General features: G+C 32.5%; 1 protein-coding gene and 1 long non-coding RNA gene across 2 annotated transcripts in view; both read left to right on the top strand.

Moving 5' to 3' along the window:
* LOC114328867 (dedicator of cytokinesis protein 7) overlaps positions 1-23,510 on the top strand; it is a 139,635-nt gene that overhangs the window by 33,549 nt on the left and 82,576 nt on the right. The window contains exons 7-8 of the mRNA XM_028277835.2: positions 12,706-12,883; positions 14,475-14,796. Of these exons, the coding sequence (XP_028133636.2) occupies positions 12,706-12,883; positions 14,475-14,796 (500 nt within the window). The remainder of the gene's footprint in view (positions 1-12,705; positions 12,884-14,474; positions 14,797-23,510) is intronic.
* LOC126887740 (uncharacterized) lies at positions 396-9,296 on the top strand. Its single transcript, XR_007699179.1, has 3 exons — positions 396-1,290; positions 4,322-5,712; positions 7,870-9,296. It is a non-coding gene; the product is annotated as an uncharacterized LOC126887740 (long non-coding RNA).

Here is a 23,510-nt window from a genome sequence, read left to right on the forward strand (position 1 = left end):
AGGCCTTGGGCCCGCATATACAATTATTATTTATGACCACACCGTTGAAACTTTTTGTACTTGTTATTTGGGTGGAGTCGGACAAATTTTGAGCTTGGCGCATTATGATAGTGGGGCGTTTGTCTGTCAAGCGGTGACGAAGTTGTCAACTTTATGCAAGAAAAAAATTTATTACCACATTGGTCATTCTATTTTAATCAATGGATTTTATCATATAAACAACGAAAACAATTTTGTCGGACAAAAATATTGGGGCATACGACGCGTCGGACACGCTAAATATGTCAAATTTATGAAAATAATAAATTTATTACCACATGGATAATTTTAACGGTATCTACCATAAAGCATTTTTACAATAATGTGGTAACCTTGTCGGACAATTTTCACGGGGCATATGCGCAGTCGGACGCGCCGAAGATGTCAATTTCCTGAATTTTTTTTATTTACAACCATTTTTCCGACAACATTAGTAGGTTATAAGTAATTATATTCTTAATCAAAAAATCAAAGTGTCGGACAAAAATATTGGGGCAACTCGACAGTCGGACAAAAAATTTAATTTTTATTAGTAAACTATACTTTCTCCAATTATGCTGGGTTCGTGCATCCCTTATTTTACAACCATTTTTCAGACAAAAATAGTAGGTTACAAGTAATTATATTCTTAAACAAAAAATGTAATTGTCTGACAAAAATGTTGGGGCAAACGAACAGAAAACTTAATTCTTTTAGGCTATCGACGAGGAGGTATTATCAAAAAGAAATTTTAAAACAGAGTTTCTCGGTTACTTTTGAATCGATTTAGCTGAAAATTGGTACACAGACTAAGTAAAGCATTTAAAAGGGTATGACGTAGGTCGTAACCCAAAATTTTCTTAAAAAATTTTGCGACAAGAGGGAAAATTTTAGAAAAATTGTGATCTGATAATGTGTGTATATACTCCTTGAACAACGACAAACATCGTTCTGTATTTTTTTCTCGAATTAAAAAAAAATTTTCAGCACATGTATCAGGTTATAAGTAGTTATATTCCAAATCAAAAAATCTAAGTGCCCGACATAAATAGTGGGGCACATCCAAAGTCGGACAAAAAATTTAATTTTTATTAATAAACTACACTTTTAAACTATTCTGGGTTCGTGCATCCCTTATCTTTACAACCATTTTTCCGACAAAAGTAGTAGGATACAAGTAATTATACTCTTAAACAAAAAATGTAATTGTCTGACAAAAATGTTGGGGCAAACGAACAGGAAACTTAATTCTTTTAGGCTATGGACGAGGAGGTATTATCCAAAAATATTTTAAAACAGTTTTTCTCGGTTATTTTTGAATCGATTTAGCTGAAAATTGGTACACACACTAAGTAAAACATTTAAAAGGGTATGACGTAGAGCTGTACCCAAAGTTTTCCCAAAAAAATTTCGGACAAGAGGGAAAATTTTAGAAAAATTGTGATCTGATATTTGCGTACATACTCCTTGAACAACGACAAACATCGCTCTGTAGTTTTTTTTCTCGAAATAAAAAAAAATTTCGGGATCAAGTATCAGGTTATAAGTAGTTATATTCCAAATCAAAAAATCTAAGTGTTCGACAAAAATATTGGGGCAAATCCAAAGTCGGACAAAAAATTTAATTTTTATTGATAAACTATACTTTTAAATTATGCTGGGTTCGTGTAGCCCTTATCTTTACAACCATTTTTCCGACAAAGGTAGTAAGTTACAAGTAATTAGATTCTTAAACAAAAAATGTAATTGTTTGACAAAAATCTTGGGGCAAACGAACAGAAAACTTAATTTTTTAGGCTATCGACGAGAAAGTAATATCAAAAAATTTTAAAAGAGTTTTCTCGGTTATTTTTGAATCGATTTAGCTCAAAATTGGTACACACACTAAGTAAAACATTTAAAAGGGTATGGCGTAGAGCTGTACCCAAAATTTTCTTAAAAAATTTTCTGACAAGAGGGAAAATTTTAGAAAAATTGTGATCTGATATTTGCTTACATACTCCTTGAACAACGACAAACATCGTTCTGTAGTTTTTTTTTTCCAATTAAAAAAAATTTCCGACACAAGTATCAGGTTATAAGTAGTTATATTCTAAATCAAAAAATCTAAGTGTCCGACAAAAATATTGGGTCAAATCCAAAGTCGGACAAAAAATTTAATTTTTATTAATAAACTGTCTTTTAAAAAATACTGGGTTCGTCCAACCCTTACCTTTAAAACCATTTTTCCGACAACATTAGTAGGTTATAAGTAATTATATTCTTAATCAAAAAATCAAAGTGTCGGACAAAAATATTGGGGCAACTCGACGGTCGGACAAAAAATGTAATTTTTATTAGTAAACTATACTTTCAAATTATGCTGGGTTCGTGCATCCCTTATCTTTACAACCATTTTTCCGACAAAAGTAGTAGGTTACAAGTAATTATATTCTTAAACAAAAAATGTATTTGTCTGACAAAAATGTTGGGGCAAACGAACAGAAAACTTAATCCTTTTAGGCTATCGACGAGGAGGTATTATCAAAAAAAAATTTTAAAACAGTGTTTCTCGGTTACTTTGAATCGATTTAGCTGAAAATTGGTACACACACTAAGTAAAGCATTTAAAAGGGTATGACGTGGGTCGGAACCCAAAATTTTCTAAAAAAATTTTCCGACAAGAGGGAAAATTTTAGAAAAATTGTGATCTGATAATTTGTGTACATACTCCTTGAACAACGACAAACATGGTTCTGTATTTTTTTCTCGTATTAAAAAAAAATTCAGCACATGTATCAGGTTATAAGTAGTTATATTCCAAATCAAAAAATCTAAGTGCCCGACATAAATAGTGGGGCACATCCAAAGTCGGACAAAAAATTTAATTTTTATTAATAAACTATACTTTTAAATTATTCTGGGTTCGTGCATCCCTTATCTTTACAACCATTTTTCCGATAAAAGTAGTAGGATACAAGTAATTATACTCTTAAACAAAAAATGTAGTTGTCTGACAAAACTGTTGGGGCAAACGAACAGGAAACTTAATTCTTTTGGGCTATGGACGAGGAGGTATTATCCAAAAATATTTTAAAACAGTTTTTCTCGGTTATTTTTGAATCCATTTAGCTGAAAATTGGTACACACGCTAAGTAAAACATTTAAAAGGGTATGACGTAGCGCTGTACCCAAAATTTTCCCAAAACAATTTCGGACAAGAGGGAAAATTTTAGAAAAATTGTGATCTGATATTTGCGTACATACTCCTTGAACAACGACAAACATCGTTCTGTAGTTTTTTTCTCGAAATAAAAAAAAATTTCCGACACAAGTATCAGGTTATAAGTAGTTATATTCCAAATCAAAAAATCTAAGTGTCCGACAAAAATATTGGGGCAAATCCAAAGTCGGACAAAAAATTTAATTTTTATTAATAAACTGTCTTTTAAAAAATACTGGGTTCGTGCAACCCTTACCTTTAAAACCATTTTTCCGACAACATTAGTAGGTTATAAGTAATTATATTCTTAATAAAAAAATCAAAGTGTCCGACAAAAATATTGGGGCAACTCGACAGTCGGACAAAAATTTTTATTTTTATTAGTAAACTATACTTTCAAATTATGCTGGGTTCGTGCATCCCTTATCTTTACAACCATTTTTCCGACAAAAGTTGTAGGTTACAAGTAATTATATTCTAAAACAAAAAATGTAATTGTCTGACAAAAATGTTGGGGCAAACGAACAGAAAACTTAATTCTTTTAGGCTATCGACGAGGAGGTATTATCAAAAAAAAATTTTAAAACAATGTTTCTCGGTTACTTTTGAATCGATTTAGCTGAAAATTGGTACACACACTAAGTAAAGCATTTAAAAGGGTATGACGTAGGTCGGAACCCAAAATTTTCTTAAAAAATTTTCCGACAAGAGGGAAAATTTTAGAAAAATTGTGATCTGATAATTTGTGTACATACTCCTTGAACAACGACAAACATCGTTCTGTATTTTTTTCTCGAATTAAAAAAAAATTTTCAGCACATGTATCAGGTTATAAGTAGTTATATTCCAAATCAAAAAATCTAAGTGCCCGACATAAATAGTGGGGCACATCCAAAGTCGGACAAAAAATTTAATTTTTATTAATAAACTATACTTTTAAACTATTCTGGGTTCGTGCATCCCTTATCTTTACAACCATTTTTTAGACAAAAATTATAGGATACAAGTAATTATACTCTTAAACAAAAAATGTAATTGTCTGACAAAAATGTTGGGGCAAACGAACAGGAAACTTAACTCTTTTAGGCTATGGACGAGGAGGTATTATCCAAAAATATTTTAAAACAGATTTTCTCGGTTATTTTTGAATCGATTTAGCTGAAAATTGGTACACACACTAAGTAAAACATTTAAAAGGGTATGACGTAGAGCTGTACCCAAAATTTTCCCAAAAAAATTTCGGACAAGAGGGAAAATTTTAGAAAAATTGTGATCTGATATTTGCTTACATACTCCTTGAACAACGACAAACATCGTTCTGTATTTTTTTTCCAATTAAAAAAATTTCCGACACAAGTATAAGGTTATAAGTAGTTATATTGTAAATCACAAAATCTAAGTGTCCGACAAAAATAATGGGTCAAATCCAAAGTCGGACAAAAAATTTAATTTTTATTAATAAACTGTCTTTTAAAAAATACTGGGTTCGTGCAACCCTTACCTTTAAAACCATTTTTCCGACAACATTAGTAGGTTATAAGTAATTATATTCTTAATCAAAAAATCAAAGTGTCGGAAAAAAATATTGGGGCAACTCGACAGTCGGACAAAAAATTTAATTTTTATTAGGAAACTATACTTTCAAATTATTCTGGGTTCGTGCATCCCTTATCTTTACAAACATTGTTCCGACAAAAGTAGTAGGTTACAAGTAATTATATTCTTAAACAAAAAATGTAATTGTCTGACAAAAATGTTGGGGCAAACGAACAGAAAACTTAATTCTTTTAGGCTATCGACGAGGAGGTATTATCAAAAAAAAAATTTAAAACGCTGTTTCTCGGTTACTTTTCAATCGATTTAGCTGAAAAGTGGTACACACACTAAGTAAAGCATTTAAAAGGGTATGACGTAGATCGGAACCCAAAATTTTCTTAAAAAATTTTCCGACAAGAGGGAAAATTTTAGAAAAATTGTGATCTGATAATTTGTGTACATACTCCTTGAACAACGACAAACATCGTTCTGTATTTTTTCTCGAATTGAAAAAAAATTTCAGCCCATGTATCAGGTTATAAGTAGTTATATTCCAAATCAAAAAATCTAAGTGCCCGACATAAATAGTGGGGCACATCCAAAGTCGGACAAAAAATTTAATTTTTATTAATAAACTATACTGTTAAACTATTCTGGGTTCGTGCATCCCTTATCTTTACAACCATTTTTCCGACAATAGTAGTAGGATACAAGTAATTATACTCTTAAACAAAAAATGTAATTGTCTGACAAAAATGTTGGGGCAAACGAACAGGAAACTTAATTCTTTTAGGCTATGGACGAGGAGGTATTATCCAAAAATATTTTAAAACAGTTTTTCTCGGTTATTTTTGAATCGACTTAGCTGAAAATTGGTACACACACTAAGTAAAACATTTAAAAGGGTATGGCGTAGAGCTGTACCCAAAATTTTCCCAAAAAAATTTCGGACAAGAGTTAAAATTTTAGAAAAATTGTGATCTGATATTTGCGTACATACTCCTTGAACAACGACAAACATCGTTCTGTAGTTTTTTTTCTCGAAATAAAAAAAAATTTCCGATATAAGTATCAGGTTATAAGTAGTTATATTCCAAATCAAAAAATCTAAGTGTCCGACAAAAATATTGGGGCAAATCCAAAGTCGGACAAAAAATTTAATTTTTATTGATAAACTATACTTTTAAATTATGCTGGGTTCGTGTATCCCTTATCTTTACAACCATTTTTCCGACAAAGGTAGTAAGTTACAAATAATTATATCCTTAAACAAAAAATGTAATTGTCTGACAAAAATGTTGGGGCAAACGAACAGAAAACTTAATTCTTTTAGGCTATCGACGAGGAGGTATTATCAAAAAAAAATTTTAAAACAGTGTTTCTCGGTTACTTTTGAATCGATTTAGCTGAAAATTGGTACACACACTAAGTAAAGCATTTAAAAGGGTATGACGTAGGTCGGAACCCAAAATTTTCTTAACAAATTTTCCGGCAAGAGGAAAAATTTTAGAAAAATTGTGATCTGATAATTTGTGTACATACTTCTTGAACAACGACAAACATTGTTCTGTAGTTTTTTTTTTCTCGAATTAAAAAAATTTCCGACACAAGTATCAGGTTATAAGTAGTTATATTCCAAATCAAAAAATCTAAGTGTCCGACAAAAATATTGGGGCAAATCCAAAGTCGGACAAAAAATTTAATTTTTATTGATAAACTATACTTTTAAATTATGCTGGGTTCGTGTATCCCTTATCTTTACAACCATTTTTCCGACAAAAGTAGTAAGTTACAAGTAATTATATTCTTAAACAAAAAACGTAATTGTCTGACAAAAATCTTGGGGCAAACGAACAGAAAACTTAATTCTTTTGGGCTATCGACGAGAAGGTATTATCAAAAAAATTTTTAGAACAGTTTTCTCGGTTATTTTTGAATCGATTTAGCTCAAAATTGGTACACACACTAAGTAAAACATTTAAAAGGGTATGACGTAGAGCTGTACCCAAAATTTTTCCAAAAAAATTTCCGACAAGAGGGAAAATTTTAGAAAAATTGTGATCTGATAATTTGTGTACATACTCCTTGAACAACGACAAACATCGTTCTCTATTTTTTCCTGGAATTAAAAAAAAATTTCAGCACATGTATCAGGTTTTAAGTAGTTATATTATAAAATCAAAAAATCTAAGTGTCCGACATAAATAGTGGGGCAAATCCAAAATCGGACAAAAAATTTAATTTTTATTAATAAACTATACTTTTAAACTATTCTGGGTTCGTGCATCCCTTATCTTTACAACCATTTTTCCGACAAAAGTAGTAAGTTACAAGTAATTATACTCTTGAACAAAAAATGTAATTGTCTGACAAAAATGTTGGGGCAAACGAACAGGAAACTTAATTCTTTTAGGCTGTGGACGAGGAGGTATTATCCAAAAATATTTTAAAAGAGTTTTCTCGGTAATTTTTGAATCGATTTAGCTGAAAATTGGTACAAACACTAAGTAAAACATTTAAAAGGGTATGACGTAGAGCTGTACCCAAAATTTTCCCAAAAAAATTTCCGACAAGAGGGAAAATTTTAGAAAAATTGTGATATGATATTTGCGTACATACTTTTTGAACAACGACAAACATGGTTCTGTAGTTTTTTTTCTCGAAATAAAAAAAATTTCCGACACAAGTATCAGGTTATAAGTAGTTATATTACAAATAAAAAAATCTAAGTGTCCGACAAAAATATTGGGGCAAATCCAAATTCGTACAAAAAATTTAATTTTTATTGATAAACTATACTTTTAAACTATGCTGGGTTCGTGTATCCCTTATCTTTACCACCATTTTTCCGACAAAAGTAGTAAGTTATAAGTAATTATACTCTTAAACAAAAAATGTAATTGTCTGACAAAAATCTTGGGGCAAACGAACAGAAAGCTTAATTCTTTTAGGCTATCGACGAGAAGGTATTATCAAAAAAATTTTTAAAACAGTTTTCTTGGTTATTTTTGAATCGATTTAGCTCAAAATTGGTACACACACTAAGTAAAGCATTTAAAATGGTAGACGCAGAGCTGTACTCAAAATTTTTCCAAAAAAATTTCCGACAAAAGGGGAAAATTTTAGAAAAATTGTGATCTGATATTTGCGTACATACTCCTTGAACAACGACAAACATAGTTCTGTAGTTTTTTTTCTCGAAATAAAAAAAAATTCCGACACAAATCGGGTTATAAGTAGTTTTATTCCAAATCAAAAAATCTAAGTGTCGGACAAAAATATTGGGGCAAATCCAAAGTCGGACAAAAAATTTAATGTTTATTAATAAAATATACTTTTAAGTTATGCTGGGTTCGTGCATCCCTTATATTTACAACCATTTTTCCGACAAAGTAGTAAGTTACAACTAATTATATTCTTAACCAAAACATGTAACTGTCTGACAAAAATGTTGGGGCAAACGAACAGAAAACTTCATTATTTTAGGCTATCGACGAGGAGGTATTATCAAAAAAAATTTAAAACAGTTTTTCTCGGTTATTTTTAGATCGATTTAGCTGAAAATTGTTACACACATTAAGTAAAAAATTTAAAAGGGTATGACTTGGAGAATGGAGAAGAAGACACAATGATGAACTCCAGGTAATATACGGAGATGAAAACATAGTACGCTACATTAAATCAAACAGAATACGATGGGCGGGTCACGTACTAAGATCAAGTGACGAAAGACTTCTAAACGCCACATTCTGGGAAAGGCCCGATGGAAAGAGGTCAGTTGGTCGCCCAAGAAAGAGATGGAAGGACGCAGTAGCCAGCGATCTACGCAAAATGGGAGTACAGCAATAGGAAATAGCTGCTCAGGACCGACAACAATGGAGGGAAATAGTAAACGCGGCCAAGACTCACATAGAGTTGTAGAGCCAAATGATGATGATGATGATGATGATGACTTAGAGTTGTACCCAAAATTAATTTTGGGTATTAACTACAGTTACATTATTAACTACATTTTTTAACTACAGTTAAGAATTTATTATTCACCATTGGCGCGCATACGGGTAATATGAGCCGAAAAATACGTAATTTAATATGAAGTCAAAAATGTATAAAAATTATTTTTTTTTAAATTGTACCAAAACGCCCCATTATTTTTGTCCGACAAGTGATCCAATATGCATTACACATGTAAAAAAACAGTACAAAATAAAAATAACATCTGTGGTAATAAATAAAAAATTTTCAGGAAATTGACATTTTCAGCGCGTCCGACTGCGCATATGCCCCGTGAAAATTGTCCGACAAGGTTACCACATTATTGTAAAAAGGTTTTATGGTAGATTTCGTTAAAATTAGCTATGTGGTAATAAATTTATTATTTTCATAAATTTTAAGTTATTTTTCGGGTGTAACTACAATGATATTATGCTAAAAATGATGGTGTATCGCATATTTAAAATGCGTTTATCTCGAAAACGGTTGAGTTTAGGAAGATGAAAGAAGTATACCTTTTTTAAGTAAAACTAATAGGAAAATAAAAATTTTAATGTCAAAATTATACAGAGTAAGGGATAAAAAAAATTGAACGTAATAAATGAGTGCTGAAAGGCATATGTGGCGCCCTCTGGGCAATGCATAATTTTTGGTAAGGAATATAGATTTCTCGACCCAAGAAACCCCCAGATATAAAATTTCATGTTGTTATCTCATACCTATCAGGAAATATTCAATAATAAATAAAAAAAAAGTTTAACTTTGACACCCTGTATCTCGGCTATTATAAACTTTGTACTAAGGTAAGTTAGCTTAAATCGGCCTATTTTAACCTCAGGGACCTGAGGTTAAGCTATGGCCCATTCTTTACCAAACACCCTGTATGCATAAAAATTACTTTTTATTTTAATTGTACCAAAACGCCCCATTATTTTTGTCCGACAAGTGATCCAATATGCATTACACATGTAAAAGAACAGTACAAAATAAAAATGACATCTGTGGTAATAAATAAAAAATTTTCAGGAAATTGACATCTTCGGCGCGTCCGACTGCGCATATGCCCCGTGAAAATTGTCCGACAAGGTTACCACATTATTGTAAAAAGGTTTTATGATAGATACCGTTAAAATTGTCGATGTGGTAATAAATTTATTATTTTCATAAATTTGACATATTTAGCGTGTCCGACGCGTCATATGCCCCAATATTTTTGTCCGACAAAATTGTTTTCGTTGTTTATATGACAAAATCCATTGATTAAAATAGAATGACCAATGTGGTAATAAATTTTTTTCTTGCATAAAATTGACAACTTCGTCACCGCTTGACAGACAAACGCCCCACTACCATAATACGCCAAGCTCAAAATTTGTCCGACTCCACCCAAATAACAAGTACAAAAAGTTTCAACGGTGTGGTCATAAATAATAATTGTATATGCGGGCCCAAGGCCTATAAGAGACAGTGTGATCCTAGTTTCACAAACTTAGTTCAACCAGTACCTGAATTAAACCAACCAGCTTTACCTCAAAAACTGAATAATGCATCAACACAGACTCACATCAAAATCAGAAGTTAAGGTATTCAGTGTAAATTTCAAAGGAGTGTTACAGTCGGGATGTCGCCATTGAAAATACATAAAAAGATGCAGGAACTTCACCTACAAAAGACTTGCAAACATTATTTGAAGATACAAAAAGTGAATCAGGACGTTCTGTATTTGAAGATAATAGTGAATATAGTGGTAGTGATGACTATTGGTACAGTGAAAGTGATTCTTTATCTTGTGATGAAGATGCGAAAGAAGAGGAAGCAAAACAATTTAAAATGTTGTCTCTGAAGTGTACAGTGATGAAGTTACAATGCAAACCTAGATTGTATACGTTTCAATTAATGGAAAAATATTATAAAACACAAACAATGCATATATTTTTAACTCTAAGAAAGAACAGGACACACATTTATGTATCTTGGCGATGATTTCGGCATAAGCGAAAGCAATGCTTCGAGAATGTTTGCAAAATCTGTTCCATTAATTAAGAAATATTTAGGATCTTGTATTTTTAATCCCCAAGTTGGTCCAGTTAAATTAAACTTACCCTTAGTATTTCAATTAAAGACGATTAAAATGTACGTCGCTTTCTTTTGAAAACCCCTCATGAGTAATAGTATCTACTTATGCATTTTAAGCACTTTAGAATGTAGCAATTTATAAAGATTTATAAATTTCACTTTGAAACTAAAATTGATTGTAGAACTATGCAAGAATACAAATAATATCTAGTAATTTCCAATTAAATACCATTAAAATGTTATGGTGTATTACACGAATATACGTCTGTTTTGGATTATCGCGACAACGAATATTTTAGTGTAAACATAAGAAGTACGAAAGTATTTTGCTCTAATAATTACTCCAATAAACAACAATATAATTTGGAATTTACTTTCGTTCTTCATATTTTGCACAGTAAAATTCAGTATTCGTGGATAATTGCGTTTTTAACCGGGCTCGACTCGTAGCCCGGTTGTGGTCCGTGACGTCAGACCAATAGAAAGACGTTCAAGCGCCTCCTAAGAAATTTGAATTTTATAGCATTTTCAAAACGTCGTAATAAGTGTATGAGTTAAAAATATTTGTTTTTTAAGCTCAATGTTTTTTAATGTTATTTTAATATTTAAAAATGTATGCAAGTTTCCTATTTTTTAAAACATAAATTAATAAGTTAGTAGAATATATTTATTGTTATATACGATATTTAAGCTTGTTACTGACGGGGAGCTGTACGATAATATATATTATATCTCATATACAGGGTGTCCCGGAAAATAGTGCGTTCCTTTAAGGTATGGAGAGAATACACAATTTGGAACAAAAAAGTCCTATACCATTTTTTTCTAAAGTTAAGCGTTTCCAAAAAAAAGTTAACATTGTTTTCCATATACCTGTATTTTAATGTTTGGAAATTTTAATAAACTGGCAACATCGTACGCACTACGGCATAATAACATAATAAGAACTCGTTTGTGATTGTGATTAACAGTATTTAAAATAATCCAACCTAATAGTAGGTAATACTACTTATGTATTTACTATTTGTTTACTAAAATTATTTTCTTTTGAAATGTATTGAAATACCTATTGCATAATTTTAAATGAATTACACATCTTTTAACATAAAAACACATCTTTTAACTAAACTAGTATTATGTATTTAGTAAGGTTTAAATGGGTTGAATGCTGAGTATTGCTGAGGGCTTTAACTGAATTACATAGTTTTAATAGTTTACAGTGGAACTTAAATACACCAGATAATGTCTCAGTAATTTGTTTACTTGTGAACTGAAATAACTAAGTTGTACTTACTTGAAAATAATTAATATACCGAATAGATGTTTCAAGTAACCTTTCACAAACACCATTCATAGGTAATAACATAATAGGTAATACACTCACTATTCGAAAACATTTTCGGCATTGACACTAAACAGGATTCTTTAAAACTATCTGTTTACTATCATCTTCTATCTATTTACATGGGACTGTCTATGCTTAAATTTGCGTACCGCACATAGTTGTCAGATTTAAATTTGGATACCAAAATACATTTTAATTTTTTGGTCAAACGGTTGCATTTAGAAAAAAATGTTATAAGAGTTTTTTGTTCTACATGGTGCCTTCTACCTATACCTTTAAGGAACGCACTATTTTCCGGGACACCCTGTATTAACATCTCATATCGCTCACTATGGAATGAGTGCCTGATTACACGGAACTATAATATATATTATGGCTCCTTGTATGCAGTCTAACTCATTTCTTATAGTGAGCTATATGAGCTGTAATATGAGATATAATGTATATTATAGTATAGCTCTCCGTGCGTGAAAAGCTTTATTGTACGCAATACAAATACTAATATCAACTAACCGGTTCCTTTTTTTTTTTGCAGAATCGAGATAAACTTAAATCAGTTGCAGTTTCAGTGTGCGAGCGATTAGGAAAGTACAGACAAGCATTTGCTTGGACTGCTATCAATTTAGTAAACGTTATCAATGGAGGTAATTCTTTAGAGAGGGACTCAGACAGAGATTCCATGGGAGGGGGATCTTCAAATACTAATAGTTTAGGTAAGATATTGCTTTCTCAAAGAAGTTTTGTCGGTGCCTGTTTGATGCACGTCTCCATGCTCCTCATATTTCTGATAGTACGTTCTTTAACGGTAAAATCTTGCAAAACCTCTAAATTTTACAAAACTGCTTGGATTGACATGAAATTTGGCATACACATAGCTAACAAGTCAAAGAAAAAAAGTGATATTGTGCCGATGTGTGCTTTTGCCCTGGGATGAGTTTCACCTCGTCTCGGGGGGTGAAAAAAATATACGTCAAAAATAAGTCCTGAATTCGATAAACTGACTAATTCTAAGCAACTTTTATTATATAGTCTATGTATTAGATATTTAGACCTAGTAGAAGTAGACTTATAGCTAATGAAAAATAGGTTCATATTCGTCAAATTCCAAATCGAATATTTTGACGTGAAATAAAAAAAATGAAGCACTTGTAAAGTATTTAAAAAAGCTTTATTTTTGTTTTATAGAAAAATTTCTAGCATCAAAAGTAAACAAGTTACGCTCAAAATAAAGTTGGTACCTTTTTTGTTGGTAAAAAAATCGGGAAAATCACCCCCTAATTAGCATCTCAATTGAACTTATTCGTTACCATTTCACAAGTTGCTTTACTGGTGTATGTATGGTTTATACGATCTGTAAGCTTCATGAGTTTAAAGTTCTTATTTTTGAAAGGACTGTAGTTGAAAGGGTTTCAACAAGTCACTAATCACGAGTGTATGCAAATTTAGAAACACCAAATCTTAACCCTTTGTCTTTCAAACAAAAAAATACAAGATATTCAGAAAAGTTAATTCATAAAAGTTATTGTAAAAAAAGCATTATTTTTGAAATAAATTTTTTTTAAATTTTACTTTAAAACCAGTTTTTTTTTAAATAAGCACGTTGATTCGATAAAACTTACAGATTATATAAACACAACATAAATAAACAACTTGTGAAGCGGTAACGAATAATTTAATTTAAGTTGCTAATTAGAGAATCTTTATTTATAATAAGAGAAATAAAGCATTTTAAAATCTGTAAAAAAGTTATAATGAGTTTTCTCCAAAAAGTGCTTAATTTTTTTGGTTATTTCACGTTGAAATATGAAATTTGGCGAATATGAACCTATTTTTCGTTAGCTATAACTCTGCTTCTACTAGATCTAGAGACTTCATGCATACACCATTTTTTTCACTTTTTTACAGGCTATTTTTTGTTAATACTGTTTTTTTCGATAAAATACTTACTTTTTAAATTATTTGCGAGAAAATGTCTAAAAACGTATTTGTTTTGTTGAAAAATGAACATGTTCACTCGCAAATAATTCGAAAAGTATTGACTTGGTGAAAAAGCTGTATAGAACAAAAGTTGCTTAGAATTAGTCAGTTTATCGAATTCCGGACTTATTTTGGACGTATATTTTTCACCCCCGAAAAGGGCAAAAGCACTTATCGGCACAATATCACTTTTTTTCTTTGACATGTTTGTTATGCGTATGCCAAATTTCATGTCAATCTAAGCGGTTCTTTAAATTTTACAGCAAAAACCGTCAAAAAGTGTACTATGAGTATTATTTAATAGAACATATTTTTTTTTATTTTTAGACCGAAAATCATCAGCAGGTGGTTTGGAGCAATTGAGACGCCGAGCAACTGATATGAGTACCTTAACGCGAAGAGGTTCGTTAGAGAGACAGAATAAGAGACGATCATGGTCGCCTCATCATTTAGCCAATAGCATCGATTCGTTCAGACCTATTACCTTGACGATGTCATCGTTTTTTAAACAAGAAAGTGATAGGCTTAAAGATGAGGATTTGTATAAAAGTTTGCAGGAATTGAAGAAACCTACTTTGGTGTTGAAAAAGTTGAAGTGTATACCGGCTACCTTAAAGTTAGAGATATCCCCGTGTCCTGTAGAAATAAGGTAAGAAAAATGTGCTAAGTACCATTTCCGATAATAAAAAATATATATAATATGTGTCATTTCTAAAGCTGGCGTCCTTTCTCGCATCCTAATTTAAAGCGTTTTCAATGCATCTTCAGCATGTACTCTCCATGACTGTCTTGATCTACCTAAAGTATATTCACTTGAAAGAAGTGTAGCTTGTCAACACAAGGAATTCGTGATCAATTAATTCATACTCTCTAGAGGTGCTGAAGAGCACTCTTTACTTGTTACCAAATCACGAATATGGTAACTGATTATATACTTTCTTTCTTTCCCCCCTTCCTTATACCCTTTAGGGTGTCGGATTTGGGTTTAGTTTAGATACATATTCACCCATCTCTTCCATTCTTTTCTGTCTTGTGCTATTAGTTTCATTTCTTCTAGCGTTTTATCTTTAATTTTTCCTGCTTCTACTATTTGCTGTATCCATGTTTTCCTCGGTCTGCCTTTTTTCTTTTGTGTAATATTCCTTGTTTCGTGAATTTTCCTTGTTAGTCGACTAGGTTTCATTCTCATCAGATGTCCATACCAGTTTAATTGTCTCTTTATTATTTTATTCATTATTGGTTCCTGTTTAGTTATCCCTCTTATTACCTCATTTCTTATTCTATCCCATTTGGTCTTTCCGGCTATAGCTCGTAGATGTCTCATCTCAATTGCATTTATGTTATTATGCTTTTTCTGTAAAGTCCAATTTTCGCTCGTATACAGTATCGTCGGTATCACAATCGTATTATATATTTTAACCTTTGTTTCGTGGGGCAATTATTTTTTCCTCAGGACTGGCGCTAGTGCGTAGTAAAGTTTGTTTGACTTTTTAGTTCTGTTTGTTATTTCGAGGTCTATTTTCCCATCATTGGTAATTATACTTCCAAGATAATCATATGCGGTAACTATTTCCAGTTGAGTATTTTTGCATTTTATATTTACTTCATTTTCTTCCTTTTCGCCGATGACCATTATTTTACTTTTCTCGATTTTTATTTCCATTTTTAATTTCTCTATTTCTTCTGTCCATATGTTTATAAGTTTTTGCATTTTTGTCACGAAATCTGCTATAAGGACTATGTCATCCGCATACAGTAAGGCTTCTATTTTTATTGGCTGTAATCTTTGGTATCCTATTGTTGTCTGTATTTGGTTCGTTCTTTCTCCAGTATTTCTAGTCAATTCATTCATGACTATTATGAATAGTAGCGGACTAAGACTGTCTCCTTGTTTGATACCTATTTCCCAATTGAATTCTTCAGATCTTTCTCCTGCTATCTGTACACGTCCTTTTACTACTCTGTATATACTTTCAATTATTTTTATCAGTGTAATTGGTACTTTCATGTTCTGCAAGCATTTCCATATAATTTTTTTTTGTATAGAGTCGAATGCTGCCCTTAGATCTATGAATGCTAGAATGAGCTTTCCCCCCGAATCAATACTTCTTTCTATTATATTTCTAATGATGTAAATGTTATCGTTTGTCTGTCTTTCTGGTCTAAGCGTTGCTTGTTCTTCTCCCAGTTCTTTTTCTACCTCTTGTCTTAGCCTCTTCTCTACTATTTTCGTGTATATTTTAAAACATACCGATGATAAACATATTGCTCTATAATTTTCGCAGTTGACGTGTTCTCCCTTATTGTATATTGACACTATAATGTTACTTTGCCAGTCTTTTGGGATTTGCTGCTTTTCCCATGCCTCTTTGTATATTTTCAACAACCAGTTTATCCCTTCTTCTCCCATGTACTTGACCATTTCCGGGTCTATGTCATCATCCCCTCCAGTTTTACCTATTTTTACGTTTGATACTTCCTGTATCTCTCTGTACGTCTTCTCTACTTCATCATCATTCTCTTTGCCTTATCCCTATGCGGGGTCGGCTTCCCTAATTGCATTTCTCCACACAATTCTGTCTTGGGTCATATCAATGTTAATCCCCTTTACCAACATGTCCTGCCTTATCGCCTCCCCCCAGGTCTTCTTTGGTCTTCCTCTCCTACTCCTTCCAGGAATCTGCACTTCAGCTATTCTTCGTATTGGGTGATTAACGTCTCGACGTTGAACATGACCGAACCATCTTAACCTATGCTCTCTCATTTTGGCATCAATTGGTGCCACACCTAGACTTCCCCTAATATACTCATTTCTAATTTTATCCTTCTTTGTCACTCCACTCATCCATCTAAGCATTCTCATTTCCGCCACATGCATTCGTTGTTCCTCTTTCTTTTTCACTGCCCAACATTCAGTTCCGTACATCATAGCCGGTCTTATGGCTGTTTTATAGAATTTTCCCTTCAGCTTCATTGGAATTTTTCTGTCACACAACACACCACTCGCTTCTTTCCACTTCATCCATCCAGCCCTAATTCTACTGCATGCATCTCCATCTATTTCTCCATTACTCTGTAATACCGATCCTAGGTACTTAAAACTATTGCTTTTCACAATCATTTCACCATCCAAAGATACCATTTTATTTGTAGTAGCTCCATCTTTAAATGAACATTCCAAATACTCTGTTTTTGTCCTACTAAGTTTTAAACCTTTTTTCTCCAGAGCTTGTCTCCACTGTTCCAGTTTTTGTTCTAAGTCTCTTTCACTATTTCCTACTAACACGACATCATCAGCATACATTAAGCACCATGGAATGTTACCCTGTAGTTTCGCTGTTATCTGGTCCAAAACTAATGAGAATAAATACGGACTAAGCACAGAGCCTTGGTGCAATCCTACTTTCACATGAAATTTATCAGTCTCTCCCACACCTGTCCTAACACTAGTCGTTACTCCCTCATACATATCCCTCACAATCTTTACATATTCACCAGGGACTCCTTTCTTATTGAGTGCCCACCACAGAATCTCTCGAGGAACTCTATCATATGCTTTCTCAAGATCAATGAATACCATATGAGCGTTTGTTTCTTTACTCCTGTATTTTTCCATCAACTGCCTTATAATGAAAATTGCATCTGTTGTTGATCTACCCTGCATAAAGCCAAATTGATTCTCGGATATTTCGGTCTCTTCACGTATCCGTCTGTCAATTACTCTTTCCCATATTTTCATGGTGTGGCTAAGCAGTTTTATAGCCCTGTAGTTTGTACATTGTTGTATATCTCCCTTGTTTTTGTAAACAGGTACCAGTATACTGCTTCTCCATTCGTCTGGCATTTGTCCGACTTCCATAATTCTATTAAATAGACCTGCTAGCCACCTTGTTCCTGTCTCTCCCAATGCTCTCCATACTTCCCCAGGAATATCATCTGGTCCTACCGCTTTTCCTTTCTTTATTTTTTGAAGCGCTTGAGCCACTTCCTCGTTGGTTATTTTGGTGACCATTGCTGCTACTGTCTCCGTTGACTCTACAGGCTGTCTGTCAAATTCTTCATTTAATAAGCTGTCAAAGTACTTTCTCCATCTCTTTTTGACTTCCCTTTCGTGAACTAGTATTTTATTATTTTCATCTCGGATACATCTAATCTGATTAAAATCTTTTGCTTTCCTTGCTCTCTGTTTGGCTATTTTATATATCTTCGTTTCGCCTTCCCTGGTATCAAGTTGATCATATAGGTTTGAACACGCTTCTGCTTTGGCTTTTGCTACTGCTACTTTCGCTTCCTTTTTCGCCACCATATAGTTTTGAAGATCTGTGTCGGATCTGGTTTCTTGCCACTTTTTATATAATTTTCTCTTCTCTTTTATTTTTCCTTGTACTTCGTTTGACCACCACCAAGTCTCTTTATCCTCAAACTTTTTTCCTGACGTTTTCCCAAGTATTTCAATATCAGTCTCTCTAATACTACTGGCCATTTTTCTCCAAATTGTATTAGGGCTTCCTTTCATGTTCCAACATATTTTTTCTACTATTCTTCTCCTGAATAGACCTTCTTTCTCATCTTTCAGCAGCCACCATTTGATTTTTTGTGGTCCTCTCCGATATTTTTGTTTAGTTTCGCTTTTTACTTCGATGTCCAGAACAAGCAGCTTATGTTGTTGGCTTACTGTCTCACTCACTATTACCTTGCAGTCCTTGCATTCACGTATGTCTTCTTTCCTTATCATGAAGTAGTCTATTTGGGATTGATGTTGTCCACTTTTGTAGGTAATAAGTTGAGTTTCTCTCTTTTTAAAGAATGTGTTAACAATCGCCATATCCAATGCTGTTGCTAATTCAAGCATGTCATCTCCAGCTTCATTTCTAGTTCCAAAGCCTAATCCCCCATGTATTGTTTCATATCCTGTCTTGGTTTGGCCCACATGTGCATTGAAATCACCTCCTATTATAACTTTCTCCTCTGCTGGAATATCACTCAGTACGTCTCCTAATTGATCATAGAAAGCTCTTCTTTCATTCTCACCCAGACCTGTTTGGGGAGCATACACACAAACAACATTCAATACCTCTTTATCAATTACAAATTTCACTGACATCATTCTATCACTCGTTCTTACAACTTCTACTACGTTACCTTTCATTTCACTATCAGCAATTATACCAACTCCATTTCTAGTGTTACTACTCCCTACATACCACAATTTGTATCCTTCACCTAGTTCTTTCGCCCTTTGTCCTTTCCACCTAGTTTCTTGAATACAAGCAATTTGAACTCTTCTTCGTTTGAGCGCATCGACTAACTCCAGACTCTTACCTGTAAGACTACCAAGATTCCAAGACCCTATCCTGATTTTTCTAACCTGCAATGGTGTTCCCCCTGAGATAGTCCTCACCCGGAGATCCGAACGGAGGCTCATTTTACTTCCGGAACATTTTACCTCAGGAGATGCCATCATTTCAGTATAAGTTTTTACTGCGTTTGGAGAAGGTCTTTTCATTATTATGGCCTGAAAAGATTTTTGGATATTTGATGCCTGAATGCCTTTTCTATCAGCACCATACCCTGCCCTGCACGTTTAGCCAATACACCACCAATGCAACCAAAGTGCAGTATTACCCCACACCCGCCTGCATTTTTCTGTATAGGCCAGGATCCCTACTGTAAGGACTGCCCTATAAGCCAATGTATTGTTGCCCGTATCCCGCCGCTAGGAGGCACGTACTTTGGTTATTTCGGGATACCGTACGTCTTCTCTACTTATTTGCTCTAATTCTTTGTTCTCGTTATCTTGATATGTTTCATTTCTATCATCTATTGTTTCATTTCTAAATTTGTTTTCATAGTATTCTTTCCATACTTTAGCTATCTGTTCTGGATTTGTTTGAATTTGGTTTGTTGTATCCCTTACGGCTGTTATTTCTTTATGTTTTCCTTTCTTCATATGTCTGATTGTTGTCCAGAAGCTTCTATTGTTTGTTACATAGTTTTCCTCTAATTCTTCTCCAAACTCTTCCCACGTCTTTGTTTTTGCTTGTCTTATGGTGTTTTTCGCTAATCGTCTCAGCCTTTTGTTTTCTTCTTTATCTTCTTCCAGCTCGGTTTCAATGTATTTTTTCCATGCTATTTTCTTTTTCTTCACTGCTGTTTTAACTTCATTGTTCCAACATCTCGTTCTTTTTTTATGTTTTCACATAACTTACTGTCACTTGCTGTTACGTTTAGTAAATTTCAATTTCCGACTTATCATCGACTTATTTCGTATGCTTTAAATGATGACGCACGGGTAAAGATTCGCGGACCCAACTGTATGTTGTGTTTATATGATCTGTAAGTTTCATCGATTCAAAGTGCTTATTTTTGAAAAAAATTGGTTTTAAAGTAAAATTTTTAAAAATTTTAATTTTGAAAAAATGGTTTTTGTCAAAATAACTTAAAAATTGTTAGAGATACCAAAAATCTTTAACAATAAAAAAAGTCGGCTTTACTTTTCTGAATATTTTGTATTTTTTTGTTTTTCTGTAAGATAAAAATTGGTTAAGATTTGGTGTTTCTAAATTTGCATACACTCGTGATAAGTGACTCGTTCAAGCCCTTTTAACTACAGCTCTTTCAAAAATAAGGACTTTGAACCGATGAAACTTACAGATCATATCATCAATACATAGGCGAGTAAAATGTGAAGTGGTAACAATTGAGTTCATTTGAAATGCTAATTATGGGTTGATTTTCCCGATTTCTTACCAAAAAAAGGGACCAACTTTATTTTGAGCGTAACTTGTTTACTTTTGATGCTAAAAAATTTTTTATAAAAACAAAAGTAAGCATTTTTTTAAATACTTTAAAAAAGTTAAAATTAGTTTTCCTCAAAAAAGTGCTTCGTATTTTGGTTATGGCACGTTAAAATATTCGATTTGGAATTTGACGAATATGAACCTATTTTTCATTAGCTATAACTCTGCTTCTACTAGCTATAGTGACCTAATATATACACCATGTTTTTCACTTTTTTACGTGCTATATTTTTGATAAGATCTTTTTTTGGACCAAATACTTATTTTTTGAGTTATTTGCGAAAAACCGTCTGAAAACGTGGTTATTTTGTAGAAAAATTAACATATTCACTCGCAAATAACTCGAAAAGTATTAACTTGGTGAAAAAACTTTATAGAACAAAAGTTGCTTATTTGCTTATTTGGAACATATATTTTTCAGTCTCAAAAGGGGGTGAAACTCACCCCTAGGGTAAAAGCACACATCGGCACAACATCACTTTTTTTCTTTGACTTGTTAGCTATGTGTATGCCAAAGATGTCAATCCAAGCGGTTCTTTAAAATTTAGAAGTTTTTCAATATTTTACCTTTAAAGAACGTACTATATTGCACTTTCGCGCCATTTTGTTGGTATTTTCTCTTCTTTCCATACAGATAGATTCAGATTTAAATGGAACATAGCGAGCTCATACACAGAGCCGCGAACCTACATTTAAAACAGCGGACCAGTTAAAAGTTCGACACGACACCATAAATACAACAACGATAAATTATTTGACACGCAGCAAACAACATGCTTCTTTTGCGAAGCCCTCTCCTTTTCGCCCGAGTCGGGCCGAAAGTAGCCGAAGAGCGTACACTGATCGCTTAACAGGGTTGTCACGTCTCTCTAAAGTCTCTGCATTTTCAAAATAAAGAGCGTGTGCATAAAATTTCGGGTTAATGTTTAAATGCATATTACTTTCGAATCGTAAAAAAACTAATAAATATTTTTGAAAAATTTTAACGCAGAATAAAAAATTACATTGTTACCGAGGGCAAAAAGTCCCTGAAAACTTCTATAATGTTTATTTTAATAATTTACGGGAATGAAGAAAAAAAGAGAAAAGAGACTTTTTGTTTACTCTAAGGAACTTTGGGCCGTCGGTAATAATGTAATCTTTCATTCTGCGTTTAAATTTTTCAAGTTTTTTCAGGATTTGAAAAGGAATATTGTAAACCAAAACCATTCATTTTGAAAATAAATAAAAGTATGCCCTGTTCCATATTTGTCTTTTATCATTATTCATTTGTTGGTGCCGCTATACCATGCGGTCTACCGTCGCCATTATGTTATAGCTTGCGGTCTACCTGGGCGGTTAAAAAACCCCTTAATATTTTCTCAGAAAAGTTTGCACACAATAACGAAAGGCAATAAAAAGACAAAATGTTTATTGCTACGTAGTGCCTAATAAATCTTTTCAGTAGTAATTGCACAAGAGCTCTAAAATTATCGAATTTTTCCCGAGTGGCACTTTGACAGTTTTAATTTCACGATCCGAAGGGGAGTGAAATTATGTCAAAGTGTCACGAGGGCAAAAATTCAATAATAATTTTAGAGATCGAGTGCAATTTGCTGCGATTATTTCGTGAATAAAACTGTTCAAACCAAAATTTTATTGTAATTTATTTATGCAAGTACAAATTAATACAATTAACCAAACACTTGTTATAAATATTTGACGGTTGAAAGTCATTATTTTTATAATTTTTAAAACATTAATTGTCATTAATGTCACTGAATGTATTTTTTCTTTGCAACGAAGGGCATCTGACGTAATATACTTGACGACGGGATATTATCAAAAATTATCACTTTAATTTTTATTCTGTAGCTTTCTATTGGTCAGAATCTCCTATGAATGAAATAATCAGGAATATACAATAAACTTATTTCTTTACTTATATGCAAGGATCACTGACTGTTTTTCTCTCTGAAATAAAAACCATTAAGTTTTACTTCATAATAATTAGGCTTTATCTTTTAGACAGGTTACATATATTTTTTTTGTATGTGATGTTAATAGTCAAGACTTAACTAATTTTTTTAAATCTACCAGGCCTTTATTTGAAAAGAGGGGTTGATATTTACGCATACCCTGGGAAAATATTACGGTGTTATTTGCATAATAGTAAAGAACCTAAATTCGCATAAAGTAGGTACGGTGTTATTTGCATAATGGTAAAGAAACTAAAGTCGCATAAAGTTTATTGTATATTCCTAAATAGTAGTAGGTAGTATAATGTTTATTAGTACTTATCAATAAACATTTTACCTACAAAGGTGTAAACCTTCCTGAGAAAATATTATGGTGAATAGCCGCCCACGTATACAGTACCGTCAAAAACAATATTTACAAAATGAATAAAACGCAAAAGTCAGAAGAATTAATATTTTAATTTTACAAATTAATATTTTGTCATATCAATTTACTAGTTCAGTTGCGAATTAGCCACAAATTTGGCTTCTTTCGAAATAAAATAGCAAATTAATACGACAAATTAAATTATTATTATTAAGTATTCTTCTTCTTTAAGTACCGT

Source organism: Diabrotica virgifera, chromosome 1 (assembly GCF_917563875.1).
Source record: "Diabrotica virgifera virgifera chromosome 1, PGI_DIABVI_V3a".
Lineage (NCBI taxonomy): Eukaryota > Metazoa > Arthropoda > Insecta > Coleoptera > Chrysomelidae > Diabrotica > Diabrotica virgifera.